This window comes from Malaclemys terrapin, chromosome 24, assembly GCF_027887155.1.
Source record: "Malaclemys terrapin pileata isolate rMalTer1 chromosome 24, rMalTer1.hap1, whole genome shotgun sequence".
Taxonomy (NCBI): Eukaryota; Metazoa; Chordata; order Testudines; family Emydidae; genus Malaclemys; species Malaclemys terrapin.
The window spans coordinates 11,831,926-11,852,590 of NC_071528.1; the positions used below are offsets into that span (position 1 = coordinate 11,831,926).

Here is a 20,665-nt window from a genome sequence, read left to right on the forward strand (position 1 = left end):
TCTTTGCCTTGCAGCTTTAACCCTTGCTGTGCCACAGGACTCAAATCCCAGCTTGTTACTGGCAAATGCTTTTTGAGTGCCACTTAAAATGCACGCGCTCTTCTTGTAAAGAGTTAAGACATGGCCTTGTACGTCTTCCCAAGCATATCTGGCTCTTCTTCCCTTCCTGGCCAATACCCGTTCTCTGAAGCCCCCCGATTTCACTCGTTTCGCCTAGTGAGAAATTCTGTCCCCAGTGAAGGCCATGGCAAACCCCCTATTGACTTCAGTGGGGCCAGGATTCCATCCCTGGGCTCTCCCTTCCATCTCTTTACTGGGGGGATAGGCTTGGCTAGGGGAGATTCTGGGTCTCCCTTCCTTATGTTGCTGAGAATGAATTGGAAACCTGAAAAGCAGCCAGTCTGTTTCCTGCTGTCCCCTGGCGCTCCAGGAACAATGGGGGTGCAGCATGTCTGACTGCTTGCTTCTGAGTCCTTGGAGAATCTCTCTCCAGACACATCGCCTGGGCTGATAATGCCCCATGTTCAATAGCTCAGAACTGGGAGCAACCGTGAACATGGCTTCCAGATACTGAGACAAAGGGGTTTCATCCCCCAGGGTCTTGGGTTGAATTCCTACATCCTGCCTCCCCAAACACCTCCTGCAGAAGGAGCTTATGGGTGACCCGCTGTCCCCTATTTTAAGGGATCACCCCTTATTCCATTGATTTGTAATGAGCTGGACGTGTTCTCTACTATCTGTCCATAACTGTTTTATGCAGCACTGATGTATTCTTCCCCAGAGGTAACTGCATTTCAGGGCTGGGCAAAGCAATGCCTGGGTGTACACTCTATAACCCATTTATGAGCGCCCGTGACTCTTTGGGTGGCTGGGTTTCTATAAATGTCTGATTATTATTATTATTTATTTATTATAGGTACACTTCAGTGTCAGTGAAGTCATGAAGATCCCAGTGCTCTTGTGAAATTGAGGTAGGTGGGGGAAAGGGGACTGCATTTCAGATCAGAGAGTTTATTAATAATTCTGTGGGCTTTTCATCTATAGATCACAAAGTGCTTTACCATTGTCCCCATTTTACAGATGGAGAAACTGAGGCACAGTGAGGGGCCGTGACTCACCCACGGTCACTGGCAAAGCAGGGTATAGGCCCTAGGTCTCCTGACTCCCAGTGCAGTGCCCAGTCCACTGCCTGGCCAGGATTTTCATCCCCTCCGTGTATGCCCAGGTCTCTGTATTCAGGGGTGAAAATGGCTATGTGGCAGGAGGGGGTGGAAGACAGCATATAGGACGGTGTGTTAGGGAGTGGGGTGCAACATGTGTAGGCATCTACTCGGTGTATTGAATGGGGAGGGGAGTAACAGTTGTTCTGTAGAGTGGGAGGGGTGGATGGCACAGATGGGGTTCAGTGACAGATTTTGTATAGAGATGGTGATAGGGTCTGGGTGCTTATTTGGGAGAGACGAGGCATCTTCCCATGTCCTGTAATTCACCCGTCCAACCCAGGCAGGTTCGCATTTGTTTCCCTATAGGAGGCAGTTGTGATTTTGGGGGTGCCTATAACAGAATCCTTAGCCTGGAGAGTCAGATATTCAGGGGTTAAAGCCACTTTTACCATAAGGCTAAAATTCCCCGCTGGAAATTCCCAGCTGACCAGCAGGGTCAAGAGCCTACTATCCGAGGGCTGGTGCTTACTATCAGGGGGCGGTTCCTAGTTAAGTCTTAAAAAGGTGCGTGAGGATGGGACTTCTAGGCAGAAAGAGATCGGCCCCAGGCAGAGTCAATCCAGCTGGCTGGTGGGAAAGAATCCGCTACCTGCAGATCTCTGTCACAGAGAAGAGATTAGCTGGAGTGAAAACATTTCCCTGTAGCCACAGCAATGGAGCCAACTCCTCTCCTCCTGCTCCTCGGTCTGGGCTGGACTTGCAGCGGTAAGTTCCCTGGAGACCACCGCAGATCAGAGGTTCTCTCTGGGCTGGAGGGATTGGGGGTTCCCGGCCTTCGCGCAGGGCTGAACTATTCTTTTCAGCTATTTCTCCGCGCTGGTCCTGGGTGCTGCTTTGAAGTTTTCCCTCTTCGCTGTACGCTACACAACTGCTCTGCCGCCTGGTGCTTCGGGGTGAGCAGCTGCGGCTCCGTCCAGATGTGATCTGTGTGGCCAGGGCTCCCAGCGATGCTCTGTGCCCGGTTTGGATTGGCTGTGCTAGCCTCGGGGTGCTCAGGAGGGGACTCTGTTAACAGAGCTGTCTCCATCCTTGGGTACACATGGGTCTGTGTTTTGTTCTGTGGTTATACAGTGCCTGGCACAGTGGGGTCCTGGTTTGTGACTGGGGTCCTGGGCACTGGTAATATAAACAATAATCCCACTTTCTTTCTGACGCACCCTCTCTGCGAATCTCCACTGCGCGTGGATCTTTGAGCTTGGAGAAAAATAAATCGGTGACTTAAACATTGTTAAAACTGGTTCAGAAAGGGAGGGGAAAAAACACATCACTTTGTCCCCCGGACTTTTGGCTCCATCTTGAATGAAATTAATAGGATTATAAAATGTCGACATCTGAATCTCAGAGAACATTTATTTTAGCTTTTAGAACAATACAAATAGCTCAGAGCCTAATTTTTACACCCGCAGATGTGTATAGGCCCATAGACAGGTCTACGCAGCATCAGTGGCATGACACGTGAGCATACTGGGCTGCCAAGCGCTCTCGAAAAGAAATACTCTCGTAACGGTGCCAACGGCTACAAGAGTGTCACTGCCACATTCGGGGCTAGTGCTGGCGTACTTTTAGAAAGATGGAATGAGATGGCTCTATTGCACAGCTTTACTTTGGAGACAATCCTTCATCCAAACAGCATCCCAGAGTGCTGCAGAGCAGGGGTGCTCATATTTTCATAGGGTGGACCACATTGTAATAGACAGCCGGTCTCATGGACCCTCTTCCTTTCCATGTGCCATTGCCCGCACCGCCCCTCCCATTCATGATCACCTGCGGTCCTGCCTCCTCCCTGTTCTTCATCTAGTTGGCACAGGGACACTGCACAATTACCTGCATCGAAAGTGAATGTTAGGAAAGCATTTAGGAGCTGACTTAGGGTGCTGAGTACCCACCCCCTTCAACTGAAGTTGGGGAGCTGCCGGCTCTCAGCACCTCTGACCATCATGCCCTTGGGGGTATTTTAGCTGACTTGTGATGCCATCTAGCAGCTGGAAAGCAGACCCACATAATCAGCAGCAAGTGCTCTGCAGAGTCCCAGTCCTGCACGGAAAGCAATTTGGGAACTGCCTTTGCAGAGAGTTAGTTAAAGCCAGATCCTCAATGGCTGTAAATCACTGTCGCTCCATTGGCTTCAATGAGTTGGCTCAATTTACTCCAGCTGAGGGTCTGGCCCAGCTAGTACAAGAGTTGATAGCGTGCTGGGAAAAATGGGAAACTATTTTGCTTTGTTCACTGGGCCACTCCAGATCTTTGGGTCGTTTTCAGAACGGTCGAGGTTTGTCCGTTGTCAAAATTTCCACGCTGTTTGCTGTGCACCCCAGAGGTGGCTGCATTTCAGCAATGTTGTTGGCAGGGCACCTGGAGATGAAAGTCTCTAGTGAGATGTACAAATTCAATCCAAGTCACTCATGCAAGCTTCTGTTTCTGTAGGTATACCGCTGCCTTCTCGCCTTTCCTATTTGCAGTGGTTTTGTAACAAAAACCATTTTAAATGCATGTGTCATTTTCTTACTTTGACAAACCAAAGCTAAAATAATCTGGATTGAATTAAAATCAAGTATTTAGTGCTTTGTCTTTAAACACAGCAACCAGAATGTGGGATTTGTGTGATTGGCAGCCTGTTCCTACTTTCTGCTGGCTGCCTGGCTCCCAGGAGAGCAGCGCCAGCAGCAGCGGGGGGTTAACCAGTGGAGGATGACGGGTGTTCGGGCTTATTTTTTAATAACCACTTGTAAAATCTTTGTGGGAAGTAGAGACTCGGATTAAGTTAAACCAAGGCTGTGTTGCAGGGAGAATCTCATCCCATGGAAATGTCTGCAGTTAAATAGCATTCCTTCCACAGTAGCGGCACCTTTCCTCCCAGCACTGAAATGCTGCCACCTCTGAAGTGGAAGAAACCTTCCACTGCATTGCATGACAGTTGTGGGGAGGGGGAATCCGAGCCAACAACCCAGGAACAAACACTCGCTCTTCTGGAAAGTCTCAGGGAATGTTTGAATGTTTGCGTGCAGTTTTGTTTTTGAGGTCACGACCCAAAGAGGGGAAGTTTGAGGGGAAGTGGAGTGAAAGGGAGAAACCCTGCCTCTTTTTGCCATGATCTTCAAATTACCCTTAACTTCACCGGGGTCAGAATTTCACCTATGTTACATCTGCAGTGTTACCAACCCCTCCCATTTTATTGCAAGTCATGTGATATTTGGTGTTTTTTAAAAAGCCCCAGCTCTAGGAGTCCTGTGATTATGGGAGCATCTCAGCTTTAAAAACAAAACAAAAAAAGTTGCTAGCCCTCTTGATTGTGGAGGTGACCTGAGTGCACCCTAGCGGCTCAGAAACCAGAGCACTGAACCCAAAATCTCACCCTGTCTGTGCTGCCCTTTCCATTGGGAACAGCTGCTTTAGCTAACGCTCGGTATTTACTGCTCTTCTCTGAATGACCCTTGTTTTCTCCACTTGCTGCTTTTCCCCCTTCCCTCCACTCCACCCAGGCCGGCTGACCGTGCTGCCCCAGGAAGCGCTAGTCCAGATTGGAGGATCCATTCAGTTGAACTGCTCCTTGGACTGTCCGGATGGGACGCCCCAGTGGAAGGGGCTGGACACCAACCTGGGGAACATCATCTCCACCCCCACCTATAGCCTCCTGCTCATCACCAATGCTACCGTAGCCATGGAGGGCACGAAGTTCTGCGTGGGGAACTGCCAAGGGAAGTCCCACCAGGGGTCGACCAACCTGCAAGTGTACTGTAAGTGCCCTAGGTTGATGCAGTTACCCACTAGCTGCATGACGGTCTAGACTCCAAACACATTGTAGCCCAAAGGGGACACAGTCAGATTGAAACTAGAGGTTTTACCGTCACAGTGGCCTGGTGTTTTTCTGACCCAGACAAACAGGAGGGACTGACCGACCGTGCTGGGGAACCAGGCAAGCTGACCCTGCACAAAAAGTGCTGCCAAATCACAAAGACTTCAGAATGAAAGAAAATCACTTCCCCGCTCATCCCTTTGTTAGTGCTGCCTCCGGAGCTACTCACAACAAACCTCAGATAAGGGGCACTTGAATGACTGTGTCCATTTGGGGGCCTGATCCTATATCAGCTGCAATCTCCCACCCTCCCTGCTTCACAGAATCCAGCTAACCTTGGAACTGCCACACTAGAACAGCCCAATGTTCCATCTCAGCGGGTATCCTGACACTGACCAAAGCAGAATGTTTAGAGGAAGGTATCAAGCCTTCATAACACGACGCATTATGCCATCCTGTACCTTAGGATTCTTCCTAGCCCAGCTGATGATCAGTTTATGTCCAGAAGCATGAGGATTGATCACTAAAATGCAGCCCCTTCTGGGGTGGAGGATGGCCACAAACCAGGGCAAGAGAGCAGTTAAGATCAGGAGGCCTGGTTCTCAGAGGTGAGGGGCACCTGCAGCAGCCCCTGGAGGCAGTGGGAGCGGCTGGTACCCAGCCTCTCTGAACATCAGGCCCTGGGGTTTAAGGGCTGACTTGAAAGGCTCTCTCCAACACCTGGACCTCCTCTGGCAGACGTGGCCATGGTGTAAACCGGCCAGGAATGTAGTTTTGTGGCTCCTGGAGTGGATCAGAAATTGGCCACTGTTCCCAGGCTGATCTCAGTGATGAATCCTCAGGGGAAGAGGGCAGGAATAGATTGCATCCCATTGACTCCCCTCTGCATATGCCACAACTGACAGCACGTGCTCTTCACACCTGGAGTCAGCGGGTGGGATCCCCAGAAGGGGCAAGTGACTTACAAGCACAAATCCTGCCGAGTTTCAAAGGGACTTTGTGCATCTAACTCACATCGGTGCTTTTGAAAATCCCACCTAATGGCTCCATTGGCCACTCCCGGCCCTGGTCCCCTGGGCACCCTGTCCCATGGTAGGTGATGTAGCTAGGAAGCCGGCCGTTCCTCACATGCCATTCTTTTCTCAGCTCTTCCAGATACATTGCAGCTGGAAACCCAGCCCAAGGAGCTGGTGGCTGGGCAGCCAGCCCATCTCCACTGCTCTATTAGCAAGGTGTACCCACCCGGCTCCTTGACTCTGAGCTGGTATCGGGGGGACCAGAGATTGGAGAGCCCAGACGCTGAAGAAGTGGCTGATGACGAGGAGCTGTTCAGTTATGACTCTGAGCTGGAGGTCCCAGGGGAGAAGGTGACAGAGGGCATGGAGTTCAGGTGTGAGGTGGAGCTGCTGCTGCCATCAGACAGGAGTTTCCACCGGGCCACAGCGGTGACTGTGAGCACAAAAGGTAAGTCTTGGAGATCTGAGCTAGGAATCTTAGCACAGTGGGTGTGCAACTTCTCCTGCCAAAGCCATTTCCCCATGTCGCTTGCAATACTTGTCTGCCAGGGGTGAAAAAATCTGCTTATATGAACTCTGTGTGGTCTGTAATACCTATGCAGCATGGGAACCAGGGTAACGTCAAGCTGAATGGGCCTGAATCCACCCACCTGAGGACCTTCTGCTAAACCCTTCCGGTTCTCCAGGAGAGATGCAGCTTCCTCTCAGCTCCTGGCACTTCCCCTGTACCCCACCAGATCTCCTTGATTCATTCTGTTATCCCACCCCATGCATCCTTCCTCCTCGCCCCAGCTACTCTTCTCCGGAGTCCTCTTGCTAGCCCATGCTGTGAAGTTAGGGATCAAGGGAAGGCCCTATGTGTGCTAATCCTCTTCCCTGTCTAGGGCCCTAATCCCAAGGATCCTGCCTCAGCCCACACACAGCTGGCATGAAAGGTGCCTGTGTGGGGTCTGATGCATACATGAAGGGGAGAGCAAAGCAGGGGATAGGACTTGAGGTTTCTGACACAGCCATCTCTCTGGAGCTGGGTTCAGAGGGGTGGAGGGAGCCAGCAACCTCCCAGGGGATGGAGGATCATTCGATGACAGCCGTGGCCAGAGGGCCACCTACCTGGCTTGCATGGTCGCAGCTCCTTAAGGACAAGGACACGGAGTACGTGTAGCCAAGCGTCAAGAGACTAATCAAAATCTTCTGTTGACAGCTGTAGCAGAACAGCCCACAACTGAGTCAGTCACTGGCCAAGAGAATCCCAGAACTGAGTCTCCGGCTACTACAGGGAACCCCCCTGCTACTGACCGCAGCCCCACAACTGGGCTTGGGGCTACTACAGGGAACCCCCCTGCTACTGACCGCAGCCCCACAACTGGGCTTGGGGCTACTACAGGGAACCCCACCACAGAACTGACTTCTGCAGAGAGCCCCACCACAGAGTTCATTGTTACATCGCACAAGCCCAGTGCCAAAGCCACCTCTGTCCACTGGCTGGTGACCACAGAGACCCTCGCCACCGAGTCCAGGGCTGCCTCACAGCACCCCAGTGCAGACTGGAGCCCCAGCAGTGCCTCGAGTTCTGCTACAGAGAACCCCACCACAGGGGATGTGGCTAGCACAGAGAACCCTCTGACCAAGAAAGCCACTGGTGACAGGAGCCGCAGAACAGAGTCTGTCTGCAACCTTCAGATCAGGCCTGTCCCTCCTAAAGGGACCACCGGGGAAGCCCTGAAGATCATATGCGAGGCAGAGTGCGGTGAGAATGTTACCATCAGGTGGCTGAAAACCCCTGTGGTGCTCTCTCAGTACCAGGAGGAGGCGTCTGAGGGCAAATCCACCCTGACTGTTGACCGTGTAGGTCTCGACCACCAAGGGATCTATGAGTGCTTTATGCTGAGCAGGAGACTCCAGGTGGCGAGACTCCACATCGCTGTGTCTGCTGGTGAGTGGCTGCCAAGGGCTTTGCATTCAGGAGGGGTTGGTCCCTGTGGGGAGGAGTAAGCCAGCCTGGGGAGGAGGCGGCGTCCCAGTGATCATGTTTGTTTCCTCCCCCGATCTGTACTCCCAAAGGTAACAACAGAACAGAAACTACAGTTTATGGTCAGCATAACCCTCCAACCAAAACCAGTGGGATGGGGAGAGGCAGAGTACATGTGTTCAAGGGCCAAGCATCACGCATGGGTCTTAGCCACACGCTTTTCTTGGTTGTTGAACGCTACAGTGAATAACGGCCGGGGAAAGTTGCTGGGTTGACAGCCCTGAAATTCCATCCACATGTACCAGTCCAACACCAGTGCAAGCTTCCCTGCTCATGTGCCTTAACTCGGGGCTGGAGGGATCAATCTCTAGGCAGGAGCCTGTTGTTAGCCTATACAGCCCATTAAACCCTCTCTGCCGAGGCTGCTGATCAGTGCCACTGGCCCTGGGGGCCCGTGGGATGTGATGATGCAGCTGTTGGTGGCTGGCTGGAGAACCACCCGCTGGGGTCAAAGGACTCTTAAGACACCGGGACCCAGGCTGGCATATTTATACTTGCCGATTGTTGAGACCAAGCCCTGCTAAGGGCTCAACCACAGCAACTGACAATTTCTCGTGTCTCTTCTTTGCAGACATCTTCAGCACTGACTCCGCCATCCTGGTCGGGACGGCAAGCTCTCTCCTGGGCCTGATAGTGACAGCATTTGCGTCACGTCGCCTGTGGCGACGACTCCACCCACCCGGCGTGAAGAGCTCTAAGGGGAACAGCGTTTAGGTGCCTGTGGCCCCGTCGTGACTCGTTTTGAACATTCATCCTCTTTCCACTGACCAGCTTGCCCGTTGTTCTGGAAAGCTTGGTATTCGAGTCAGCCAGGCCCCTCGGCCTGCACCCGGCCAGAGACGGGAGTGGAGGAGCTGCCCGATGCTTGGGCCGCTGCTGGGAGAGCTGGGTAAATGGTCAAGTTGGAAGCTGCCCAGCAGAGCTGAGCAGACCTTTGGGTTGACCAGTCTCTTTCCTTTCCTCCACTTCACTCCTTAGCATCATGGTTTCCTCTGGTTTCAAGTGCAGTGGGAGCATTTTGCTCCGAAGTCCAGGCAGGTGCTGAGACTTGGATCCTACAGACACACCTGTGGGACTCAGACAAGAGATGAACAGGTCACAGGTGTCAGGGTACGGCAGTTTCTAAAACAGACCAATGGATTTTTCCTTCACAGTATATTGAAAACTCTCTCCTTGCTTGAGGCTTCCGGCCGAGGAGATGCCAGTAATATTGCCTGTAGGATTGGTTTGAAATCCCTGATCCTTTCTGGATTTGCCACGTTTCTTTTCATGGTTGCTCCTGTTTTTGTTCAAGTATGTTGGGTATTTCCAGTGGGGGTGGGGAAGAGAAGATGGGCGGGCGGGAGGGAGTAGGGGGTGGAATTCCAGGTGCATTGAGGGTTGGTTAGGGAGGGACTAGGTGAGACTATGTTCAGCCTTAGCCCCTTGGAACTGAGTGGAGACTTTAAGCAAATGCATAACAGTGACGAACTATCAATGTGACGCTCTGTACTGCTCATACAGCGCCATCTCCAGGCCCTGGGTTTCTTTGCGCTGATACTCTGCTGTCCCACACCCTCTCCCTCGGAGACAGGGTTGCAACCCCTTCTGGAGAGGACTGTGGGGCAGCTGCCTGGTTTCCTTCCACGCTAGATCGTACATGCACCAGCCCCATCCCAGAGATGGGATGGAAACTCAAGTCAGTTCATCTCTGTATTTAAAACATCCTAAGAAACCCCTCCCAACTGCTGTAATCTATCAAACCAGGCTGCTTGTAAATAACCTGTATTGAATGTTGAGAACGCAGTAGACCTGCGGTGCATACTGAGTTTCTGTTGTATAGTGAGAACTGCTGCTCTAATAAAGAGTTGTTTTTACATATTCCCTGCAGTGGTTTCCTTGGCAAGTATCACTTCTCTATACCCTGGCCCTACCGTTTGCCTGCAGCAGCAGGGCCATGGGTATGCTTGTATTCCACACAGCAGGCAGATGGGGGCAGGGAGGGCACCTAGCTTCTCGCAGAATAGCCCCACTCAGTATATTCCTGGGGGCATTTTGACTACAGCCAGGTATAATGGTGCCATCAGAATTTGCAAGAGGCCCCGAATTGCAACTTGCTGATTAGATGCTGACTTGAGGGCTCTAAAACAGAATACCTGGTTCTCGTGGCTGAAGCAGAGGCATGCCTCCCTTGATCCCAGAGAGATAGGAATCCCAGAAATACCTTACCGAGAAAAACCATCTCTCCCAGAGTCCAAAAACCAGAACTACGCCACCCGTGCTCCACCCACTCCCGGCCTCTCCCATTAGCCGTTGGTCTCAGTTCCTTCTGACACAGCAACAGGTCTCTCGACACTAGTTCACATGTAACCAGCTCGGCAAGGAAATCCCCACAGCTGGCACCTGGGCTGCCATTTGTGGCCTCTGGGGAAACTTCCCAGAGCAAACGCTGCTGTTCTGCATGGGGGATCCTGCTTCCTGAACTCAAGCCTGGTCAGGGCACGGGAAGCAATGCCACCTTTAGCAAGGGCAGAGATAAAGGAGCAATCAGGAACCAGCCCATTTAGTCAATAGGTGCTTTAGCAAAGCACGCCCCCCCTCCTGCCCAGCGGGGTGAAACAGCCCTGGGCCTAGTAGGGTCAGTCCTCCCACCTTCGTACTCCTGCAGGTGGCCTAGTGTTTGTGCTCAGCCGGGGAGGACTGTGGCCGAAGCAGCTGCCAAGTGAGGAAGTGAGTCTGGCCTTCTCCCTGCAGGGAAAGCTGTGGTGTTGTATGAAGCCCAGTAGGTCACCTTGGGGAAGCAGGGAGAGCACAGAAAGCCCAGCTGGGTCATTGGCCATGGCAGAGTTGGTCCTGTTTCTCCTTGCAGCTGCAGCACTCAGAGCTGTCATTCTCAGGCTGCCTGCCAGACATGTGGCGGCTGGGGCCAGAACTGCAGAAAGCTGCTCCCATCCCTGGCAAGGTTCGGTGCAGGTTGGGGACACGGGAGAAAAGGACAAGATCCCTTTGCGAAGAACTCGGCTACAGCCCATCTCAATGCAAGTTCCCCATAGTACAGGAAAAGTGACAGCTTGGGCCTTGCGTGTCTGGAATTAAGCACTCAATTCCTGCCTCTGTTCCTTGTGCAGAGAACTCCTGTCTCTGGCCCCAGCTCTTGGAAAACTACCATTGCTCTGGGGCAACTTCTCCGTGTGTGTCAGAAGTTAATGTCCCAGCGAGGGCGGGTGGAGTCTCCTTCCACTCTCTGACCTCCCTGCTCCACTGAACAAATACCAGACTCAGCACTGCTCAGGAACCTGCCACCTGCAGCAACCACCCCCCCACCACCACCACCACCCCCATTTAACGAAAAGGAGATCTCCTGCATCTCCAGCTGGAAGGGGATATTAATGCAACAGAATACAGTTATCCCTGTTGGAATGAAAGCTAGAATACTGGGGTTAACAAAGGCCTCACAGCTTGTGTACTCAGCAACCAGAATGGGTGCAGTTAAAAAAAAAAAATCCCTACCGATCTGTAGTCCCTCTGATTGTGAGCTGTAGCAGCGCAGTGCACTCCAACGCCGCAGTGGGGTACAGCGGGGAAGTGCTCTTACCTCCTAAAATCAACACCAGTTCCTGCGTGTTACCTAAAGGTCTCCCCCTCCAAACACTGCCCTGGCCCAGGCCTGCGTAGCATGAGAGCAGATGAAGTCCTAGCTAAGTTGGAAAGACTGCAGGCTACTGCTATGTTCCCCGTTATTAGCAGCCAAGGTTTGTTGCTTTGAGTTCAGAATGTATGAGCCAAAAAAAAAACCCACTTTATTTAAAAACCAAAACAAATCCCTGCACGTACAAAGGGCCCCTCCTCCGGCTCCTGCAGAAAACGCTGTTTTAAAGCCGCAACCAAGGACAGCGTCAAGTTAGGTAACAGGCTTCTTGTTAAAGCACAGCCCGTCTGCTGCAGGCGGGTCTCATGGGCACTGCCACTTACCCATTCTGCTGTCACAGAGCAGATTCAAGGGCAACACCATCCAGTTGCCAGCTGCTCCATTTAAGTTTTCTTTAGATACGAGGAGACTTTTGATCCCTGCCTGCTGGGAGGGAGACTGATCAGAGATGGGTGCTGTGCTGCTGTTTCAAGTGACCAGCGCTGAACAATGAAACCTTTATTCAGAGAACAGGTAGCAGGAAAGCTTCCACCAGCCTCCCAGCTCCACTTCTCACAGGCAGAGGGCAGCTCACTCAACCCATGGCATGTTGTGGGGCAGTCTCTGGGTGATCCATTTGGAACTGGACTAGGACTACTGCACAGTTATGACTGGCACTGTTGCCCTGAGCAGCTGAGCTGAAAGGCCAGTGTTCTGTCAATCCTGACTGTGGCTGAAATGTCCCATGCCTTCTGGGAACCCACTGCCAGACTGAAGACTGTTTAAACCAAAGCTACAAACTTCAGAGTTTAAAGAGGTCACACCCCACGTTTCTACCATGATTAATGGAGGGATGGCTACACCACTGGAAGGGCAATCCAATTGGGGCGTACGCTGCTCCCATGGGGGAGTTTCCTTCCCTGACCTTTTGGTGAAGCCAAAAAGCCCCTTTGTCTCTGCACTGATGCAATTTGGTTCAGAGCAGTGCTTTTGGTTCCAGAAGAGTGGACCAAGTCCTAACTCTGGCATCTAAATGCACATCTGTGCTTACAAGTCAGGCCCCTGTGCTAGCACAGTGGGGCTGTATTGTAGCTGACCTCAGACCCCCACCTTGCTCTAGCTTGGGGTAGGAATCAAGCAATCCTTTCCTCCTTTGATGCTTTTGTTTAAAACCCCCTTGAGTGGCCCTCACGTCCCTGACGATTTGCGGGCAGAATGAGTTATGCTGGCCCAGTTCTGTAGAATTAATGTTATGAGTTTATTAGTGACCAGGGGAAAATACTCAAAGACTTTCAAGTTAAACCCTGTCATTGGGCTGGAGCCATCCCTCCTTGGGAGCTGTGTGTATTAGGGGAAAAGAGGGAAAATCTCCAGCGGTTCACATACACTCCTCCCCTCTCAAATTTGCTCCCCAACCCTTCTTCTGTCAGGAAGTAGAGGTCCAACACCCACACCCTGGAGCATAAAGCATTAGATCAAAGATTCTTGGAGGTGGGGACCTTCTTTGCTTGCAAGGTCTGCCCATCAGTGCAGAACACAGTAAAGTGGATGAGCTTAACTGAACTACAGTGGCAATCAGATTACAGCGAAAGCCCCTAAGGGACATGGTACAGAATTCCACCCAGAAGGCGCTACGGCCACATTGAGGTAGGTGCGTGATAAAAAACACGACATTGACAGGCTCGTGATTTAAAGCAGCCGCAGGCAGCGTTTACGGTAACTAAGTGGCCACAGGAACACTCTTTCCATCAAACAGACTATGCAGCTGCTTCCTGCAAACCATTCTGTTTGGAATCGGTCTGAAGAGTGCCTGGAACAATGATAATACGGCTGCATCAGGTCAAAAACAAGCCACCCCCTGGAGGTGGAATGCCGGGCCCTAGCAGCCCTTTTTCCCTTCACCCAGACCTCAGATATACTAGGCATATTCCTACAGCATTGAAACCAAGATGAGGGAAAAGGGAGGCTAAACAGAGGCAGCAGAAGCAAAGACACCCACTGCAGTTTGTAGTGTAGTGTATGAAAGACCGACTGCATCTGTGGGACAGACGGCAGCATCGCTTAGCAGCGCTCTGCTCATGTCTGAGCTTGGAACACAGAAGATCTCTGTCCTGGATTAAATTGACAAGTGTCACCATCCTGAAGGATGTTTAAGAAGCGAGATCACAAGGGAACCTTTGGTTAGACTGTAAACCAGAGTCCAGCCATCTGATAGCAGCTCCTGCACCAGTATCTGTGCACAGCCACTGCCCACAGCTTCCTATTCAACGGGAAGCATTATAACTGGCATGGCACTTGAGCTACTCCAAACCCCAGTCTCCTTATCACACATACTCAAGGTTCTGCTTCCCTTCCTTAAGGCCCAGCTTCTGTACTGGGTTTCAGCACATTCGCAGCCTCCGGCAGAGAATGGGCAGACTCCAAGACTGGGGCAGCCTAAGCAAGTTAGACTGATCACAGCTGCATGGAAGCAGGAACCGGGAACTCGCTCGCTCCTAGTCATGTACCGTGCGCTGGTGCTTCAGTAGGTTGGATTTGTGGTTAAAGGACTTGGAGCAGCATTTGCAGCGGAACTGCTTCTGGTCCTGGTGAGTTCTCTTGTGCTGCAGGAAGGTGGAGAAGTGGGTGAAGCTCTTGGGGCAGTGCTCGCACTTGAAAGGCCTCTCGCCTGTATGGATGCGCTGATGCTCCTTGACTGAGGCTTCCCATTTGAACCTCTTGCTGCACTGGGAGCACTTGAAAGGCTTCTCCTCAGTGTGGATGCGGAGATGCTTGATGAGGCAGGACGTGCGCTTGAAGCGCTTGGCGCACACGTCGCACTTGAAGGGCGCCTCGTCCGAATGGACCTTGCTGTGCTTGGCTAGGTCCCCAGCCAGCTTGAAGTGCTTGCCACAGGCATCGCAGCAGTGGGGCCGATTGTCCGAGTGGACCAGGCGATGTTTAATGAGGTCAGCACAGCGGATGAAGTTCTTCTGGCAGGTCTCACAGTGGTAGGGCCGCTCGCCCGTGTGGATGCGCTGGTGCTCCTGGAAGTTGGAGAGGTGCTTGATGTCCTTCTTGCAGATGTCGCAGCGGTAGAACTCCAGGGGAACAGCCGCACGGCTGAGGAGCCGCTGAGATCGCCTCCGCTTTCTCCTGACTGGGGACTTTGAAGGGCTTTTCCCTGCTTCCATGAGGTTGGAGATCACACCTGGCAAAGCAAGGATTTATATAACACTGTATGTGCTTGCTTTGCACTTTACAAAGCATGAAAGAAGGCAAGGTTCCCACCTTGAGGACCTTCCAGTCTCACACAGGCACTTATGGGGCATCATTTCAGGCTGTTGAAAACTCCAGTGATTAGTGCTAGAGATTTAACGACAGAAGCAGCTTTGAAAGCGGGAGGCATCATGAAAGAAGGGGAGAGCGGGAGGAAAAAAAGGAACAGCTGGGAAAGAGGATGCAGACAAGAGGGAGGAGGAAGTGTGAGCACGTGCTTTATTATTAACCACACACTGCCCTTTCTCTAGTACCCTTCCCTCTCACCACACCAGTTAGATAGGTCAGATTACCCCATTATACACCTGGGGCAAGGGAGGAAGAGAAATGTCAGTCAGACAGTAACAGCGGGGAAAAACAACTCAGGACTCCTGCTTCCCTTACTTGCTCTACCCACTAGGCACAGCCTGTGACAAAGTGGGAATGTTCTTAATGTTTTCTCTGAATACTGTGTGGGTGCCTCAGTTTCCCCTATGCATTTCTTAAGTATCTAGGTGGTGCGATAAAGGTGTGCGATTGTTGCAGAGCCCTAGGCAGGTGAATGGTCGTCAGCCTGTCTCCTAGCAACTGATAGCTTGGGCCCCTCCCCCACAAGGTGCCAACTGAAGGCTCTGGAGAACAAAGAGATCAGGTGGCCTCCTGGCCCGGGAAAGAGACAAAGGGCAGGGGAGGGGCTGGAGGGAGTCTCAGTCTGGAGCTAGGCGGGGAAATGGAGGGAGGCCCAGCACCGGGGTCTGGGCTCCCCACCCCCAAGCTGTACTGCCCGAGGGGGGGTCCTGTTTTCTGTACTTACAAGCTCTGCTTGGACTGCGTTCCTGCCGCCTAATAAACCGGTTTTACTGGCTGGCTGAGAGTCCCAGTGAACCGCAGGAAGTGGGGGGTGCAGGGCCCCGACTCCCCCACGCCTCGTGACGCGCCCCACCTGGGGGAAGGGCTTCTTCTAGGCGAGCCACATGGCAGGGGGCGGGAGGGATCCTCCCCTTACATCTCCCCTCCCCCAGGCGCCCCCAGCGCCCCCCGGCACGCCATGATTAGAGGGATCCAGCCCCCCCACTAGCCCAGCCCCCTCTCCCACAGCCCCCGCCCAAGGGGGAACCCAGGCCTGTTACACACACACCCGAAACGGGGGGGGGAAGGGGACCCTAGAACCTCCAGCCCCCGCCCAGAGCACGGGGGGGTCATACCACGGGCAGGCTCCCGCTCCCCCAGAACACCGGACCCGCATTACCTGCAGCCCCCAGGCCCGGGGCAGGAGAGGCACTACGGAGCTCCTGCCTTTACCTGGCGCTCGGCTCCTCGGCACACCCCGTCCCCCGCCCCACTTCCTTAGTGAGGAAAGAGGTCAAAGGGCACCGGATATAGAAACCCAGGTCAGAGGTCAGCGTCCTTGGGTACCGGTTGCTAGGCGCGGGGCATTTGCCCACACTAACTATGGGAGCCGAGGTTCTTCCGGGGTGTGGCCGGATGTAGACACCGGGGGGGGGCGGGGCACCGCAGTCCCAGGGCCATAGGGACTGAAGGTACCAGGACTAAGATGGAGGCGACCACGCTTCATTGCCCACAGTCAAGATGGCAACCCCCAGCGCGTTCTCTGATTGGCTTAGACTGGAGCAAGATGGCGGCCACCAGCTTCCCTCGCCGGTTGATTGGGTGCAAGATGGCGACCAACGGTCTTCTTCACCCACTGATTGGCTGACAGCAAGTAATATGGCGGGCAGACTGTTCCTTACCCAGCGATGGGTAGCCCGCAGTCAAGATGGCGGCAGAGTGGCCTCACTGCCCACAATCAAGATGGCGGCCTGCGAGAAGCGGCGCTCAGCCCCGGCCCCGGCGACGGGGAGCGGGCTCGTGGAGCCGGTTCGGGCAGGAGTTGGAGGCCGGGAGCCGGAGAGCGAGGCCGAGTTCCTGCTCCAAGCCGGGGTGACGTCCATGGTGCGGGAGGCGCTGCTGAAGGTGCTGGAGGCCCGGCCCGAGGAGCCCGTCTCCTTCCTGGCCAGTTACTTCGAAAAGCTGGTGCTGAGCGGCCCCCAGGGCGGTGCTGCCGCGGACCGGCACAGGCAGCAGCAGCGCCTCGTCCGGGCCCTGTGGTACGTGCGCCTGGCCCACCATTCACACAGGTGCGGAGCGTGAGCTGGGTGAAGGGGGTGCGACGCGGGACTACAACTCCCGGCCTGCCTCAAGCCAGACCCGATTTAACTTTCTCTGGCCCGGCGAGTAGAGCATTCTGGGAGTTGTAGTCTTTGTGAGGCTGCCGCTTTGACGGGTAAGCAATACAGGATGGGACTTGGAGTCTTCATGGCTGTATTAATACTGGGCTTTTCCTGCTGTCTTGTTAGTTGAGGGGGTCTGCTCATGCCAGGGGTGGTAGTCCCTACAGTCTGCTGAGAGAGCGGGGCCATGGGGGTTTGCAGTGTCTTTAGCCTGCTCATCCTTGACTACTCTGTCCTTCGTGCCACAGCCTTGCACAGCAGGTGTGGGGCAGGGGACTGTTGCTCTGCAAATCAGGTGTGAGCGGAAACTACCCCTGGGCCCAGATCCGCTTAAGTGCTATTCATCTCACCCACTCTGAGGAGTAAGCGAATCCGTGTGCCCTGCTTTGCTGTCCAGAGCACTGGATTAACGAGGATGGAGCGTTGGCAGCTAGTGGGTGTGGGGCTCAATATTCTTCAGTATAATTCATCTTGCATGGCAGGAAAATGTGTCCAGAACTGTAGGTGGACAGGACTGTTGCAAGCTTCACCCAGTTGTGTTTTGGTCGCAGTTCCTTTAGCCGTGGATCTATAACTTGGAATTTCCCCCTCCCCACCAGCGTCAACCCTGGGGTGCTAACAAATTATTTGATTGTGTGTCGTGGCAGGACTGCCTTTCACAACAACGTCAGCATGGCTTACGAGTGCCTGAGTGCCAGAGGCAGGAGGAAGAAGCCAGGTGTCAATGGGAGAATCTACAGTGAGTTGCTCAGGAAGATCTGCCAAGATGGGGAAGCCCCCGAAGAGGTTGTTTCTTCTTTGCTGACGAAGATCCAGTGCCGGGACCATGAGGCGGTGCCTTTTGATGTCTTCCGCTATGGGGTGCTCAGCTGCGTTGTGCTGCTCGAGTTTGTGGCCAAGGCAGATACTTTGTACGACGTACTTGATGATGGTTCTGGCATGGCGGATAAAAGGGTTTGCCAGGCGGTCCTGGGAACTCTGGAAGATGCTCTGGGAGCCAGCGACTTCTCTGTGCCCATCCGTTACTTGGAGGCCGGCTCCAAGCTGGGACCAGACTGTTTGGCTTTGGCCATGGACAAAGCATTGCTAGAGAGGAAGATTTGTTCCTCCATGAACAGGGAAGAGTTTCTAAAGAAAGCCACAGCCCTATTCATTGCAAAAGTAAAGCCCATTGACTGACACTCTCCAATGGGGACAACACTCCCTGTGTTCTGCTAGCGCTTCAAATGGAGCAGATTATTCTGGGGAAACATCAAATCCTGGGACTTCAGGTGGCCATAGTAGGCCATAGGGGGAGCAAGGTGGGCCTGCCAGTTCCTGTCCTTGCCTGAAGACCTCTGGATCTACTTGACTAGAGAATGCTTGTCTTAAATTTCCTATTCACCTCCTAATCCCATCCTGAACACCTTAAATGCCAGCCACCTGTAGCATTTGATCTGCTGGCTTGTATATCCACAACTGAGAATCTCCCTTTTTAAAATGGCTGTTTATTTTCACAAAAAGAACAGGAGTACTTGTGGCACCTTAGAGACTAACAAATTTATTAGAGCATAAGCTTTCGTGGGCTACTGCAGCCGAAGAAGTGGGCAGTAGCCCACGAAAGCTTATGCTCTAATAAATTTGTTAGTCTCTAAGGTGCCACAAGTACTCCTGTTCTTTTTGCGGATACAGACTAACACGGCTGCTACTCTGAAACCTGTTTATTTTCAATTGGTATTGTAAACCTCTGCTTATAGCTTGGGGAACATCCAGGGAAGCCCAGGAATTCCAGGGCAGTGCTAGAAACTAAAAATGTGTGGCCTGAGCACAGGACTGGGCGTTAAGGACTTCTGAGCTGCGGTCCTGCTCTGCCACGGATATATTTTGTAACTTTGGGCAAGTCACTTAGGTTCTGTTTTTCCTGTTTATAAAATGGGGGTAATACCTTCCTCAGAGGGTTGTGGTGAGGCATAACAAGTAAATGCAGCACTTGGAGGATCTGAAGTGTTATTTAAGTGTATTAATTAAGGGATGTGATTTTATTAAATAGGTAAGATGACAAATATCTGGCAAGAAATGAGATTTCATCAAAAGCAGAGGCTAGTTTTGATTGGCCAGTGGCTGAATTTCAGAACCCTATATTAGCATTAAACTATTCTGAGTGTTTCATCATATTGCAAATTACTAAACTGCATCCTGTAATCTGGACCCTAAAAAGCAGAGATCATACGTGACTGGTCATCTATAAAGCAAAACTGTGGTATATTAAAGATTTGCTAGTAAATTTGGAATTTAAACACCTGACAATGAAGCAAAAACAGGATAAGTTCTAATTCCCTTGCGATGTTTACTTCAACTGGCGATGCTGGTTGGACCAGACCTTATTTATTTGTGAGTTTAGATCTATGATTATTCATGCAATGCAATGATTTGTTTTAGAGGACATTAAACTGTTTAAACTTTTAGTTTGGCTGTAAACATCTTTCTTAATTGCATGGTAGCCTTTATTCTCAGCAATGCTGCATTTTATAGCACACTTTCTATGAGGATTTCAAAGCACTGGCAGCCCCCTGTGAATTTAAGAAACATCCCCATTTTGTAGAAAGGGGCAGCAGAGGGAGAAATAGAGGAGGAGACTTTGAAAAGAGGCCTCTGATTTGGGCTGCCCATTGTTTAACATCTAGGGCTCAGGGGGGCTGGAACAGTTTTTATAGTAGAGGTGCTGAGAGCCATGGAACCAAACTGTAAAGCCTGTATCTAATGGAAACCGCTTCAAGCCAGGGGGGTAAGGAAGTACCCCCAGCAGCCTTCGTTCCAGTACCTATGCTAGGGCTTCATTTTTTTCAGAGATGCTAAGGACCCACACCTCTAACAGCAGCTCTGCCAATCAGGTCCCTGAGGTTAGAATTTGGTCACCCAACATTAGAAGCCACCTTTCTTGCCCTGCTTTAGTGAGTGAGGCAGAGCAGGGAATACAACCCGGGCTCCTGGCTCACGGTTCTGTGCTCTAAGCAGCTAATTCATAGATTCTAAGGTGAGAGAAAGGACCACTGTGATCATCTAGTCTGACCTCCTGTATAACAGATCACATGGCAGCTGAGGTCATTCCCAACTAATTTACAGCAGCTTCCTTGCCTTCCCTTCCTGGGCAAGGAGGTTGAGAGGTTTCAAGAACATTTCCTTTGTAGGCTATTCTGATGGAAGCCGACTCAGTGGCTGTATAGGGCCCCTTTCCTTTGTTCTCTGCTGCCCAGCTGTGGATGTAGGGTGACCAGACAGCAAATGAGAAAAATCGGGACAGGGTGTGTGTGTGTGTGGGGGGGGGGGGGGGGGGTAATAGGAGCCTATATAAGAAAAAGACCCCAAAATTGGGACTGTCCCTATAAAATCGGGACATCTGGTCACCCTATGTGGCTGTGACAGGAGTAAACGTGCAGTCTTGTTGCTGGGGGGCATGTGATGTACGTAATATTATCCAGCTCAAATCCCAACGCCAAATCATGCTAGGAAATACAGCGTGATTCTTTCCTAGAACATGTGCAGGGCTAAT

The 20,665-nt window shown here is 52.2% G+C and overlaps 3 protein-coding genes across 5 annotated transcripts; 2 read left to right on the plus strand and 1 right to left on the minus strand.

Moving 5' to 3' along the window:
* The first annotated feature begins 941 nt into the window (after positions 1-941).
* Positions 942-9,379, plus strand: MADCAM1 (mucosal vascular addressin cell adhesion molecule 1). 2 transcript variants are annotated; one of them, XM_054013747.1, is made up of 5 exons: positions 942-1,928; positions 4,703-4,957; positions 6,163-6,480; positions 7,234-7,965; positions 8,633-9,379. In XM_054013747.1, exons 1-5 carry the CDS (start codon positions 1,877-1,879, stop codon positions 8,773-8,775), a joined length of 1,500 nt encoding a protein of 499 aa, XP_053869722.1. In that variant the 5' UTR covers positions 942-1,876; the 3' UTR covers positions 8,776-9,379. The 2 variants fall into 2 exon arrangements, with proteins under 2 accessions (XP_053869722.1, XP_053869721.1); XM_054013746.1 differs by lacking the exon at positions 942-1,928 and having other exon boundaries at positions 3,596-4,957.
* A 2,437-nt stretch (positions 9,380-11,816) lies between these two features.
* On the minus strand, positions 11,817-16,248 carry LOC128828798 (putative zinc finger protein 286B). Its single transcript, XM_054013748.1, has 2 exons — positions 16,155-16,248; positions 11,817-14,858 (listed from the first exon to the last, which is right to left on the minus strand). Exon 2 carries the CDS (start codon positions 14,839-14,841, stop codon positions 14,164-14,166), a length of 678 nt encoding a protein of 225 aa, XP_053869723.1. The 5' UTR covers positions 14,842-14,858; positions 16,155-16,248; the 3' UTR covers positions 11,817-14,163.
* A 309-nt stretch (positions 16,249-16,557) lies between these two features.
* Positions 16,558-18,709, plus strand: TPGS1 (tubulin polyglutamylase complex subunit 1). 2 transcript variants are annotated; one of them, XM_054013629.1, is made up of 2 exons: positions 16,558-17,043; positions 17,784-18,709. In XM_054013629.1, exons 1-2 carry the CDS (start codon positions 16,634-16,636, stop codon positions 18,313-18,315), a joined length of 942 nt encoding a protein of 313 aa, XP_053869604.1. In that variant the 5' UTR covers positions 16,558-16,633; the 3' UTR covers positions 18,316-18,709. The 2 variants fall into 2 exon arrangements, with proteins under 2 accessions (XP_053869604.1, XP_053869605.1); XM_054013630.1 differs by having other exon boundaries at positions 16,558-17,013.
* The last annotated feature ends 1,956 nt before the right edge of the window (positions 18,710-20,665 follow it).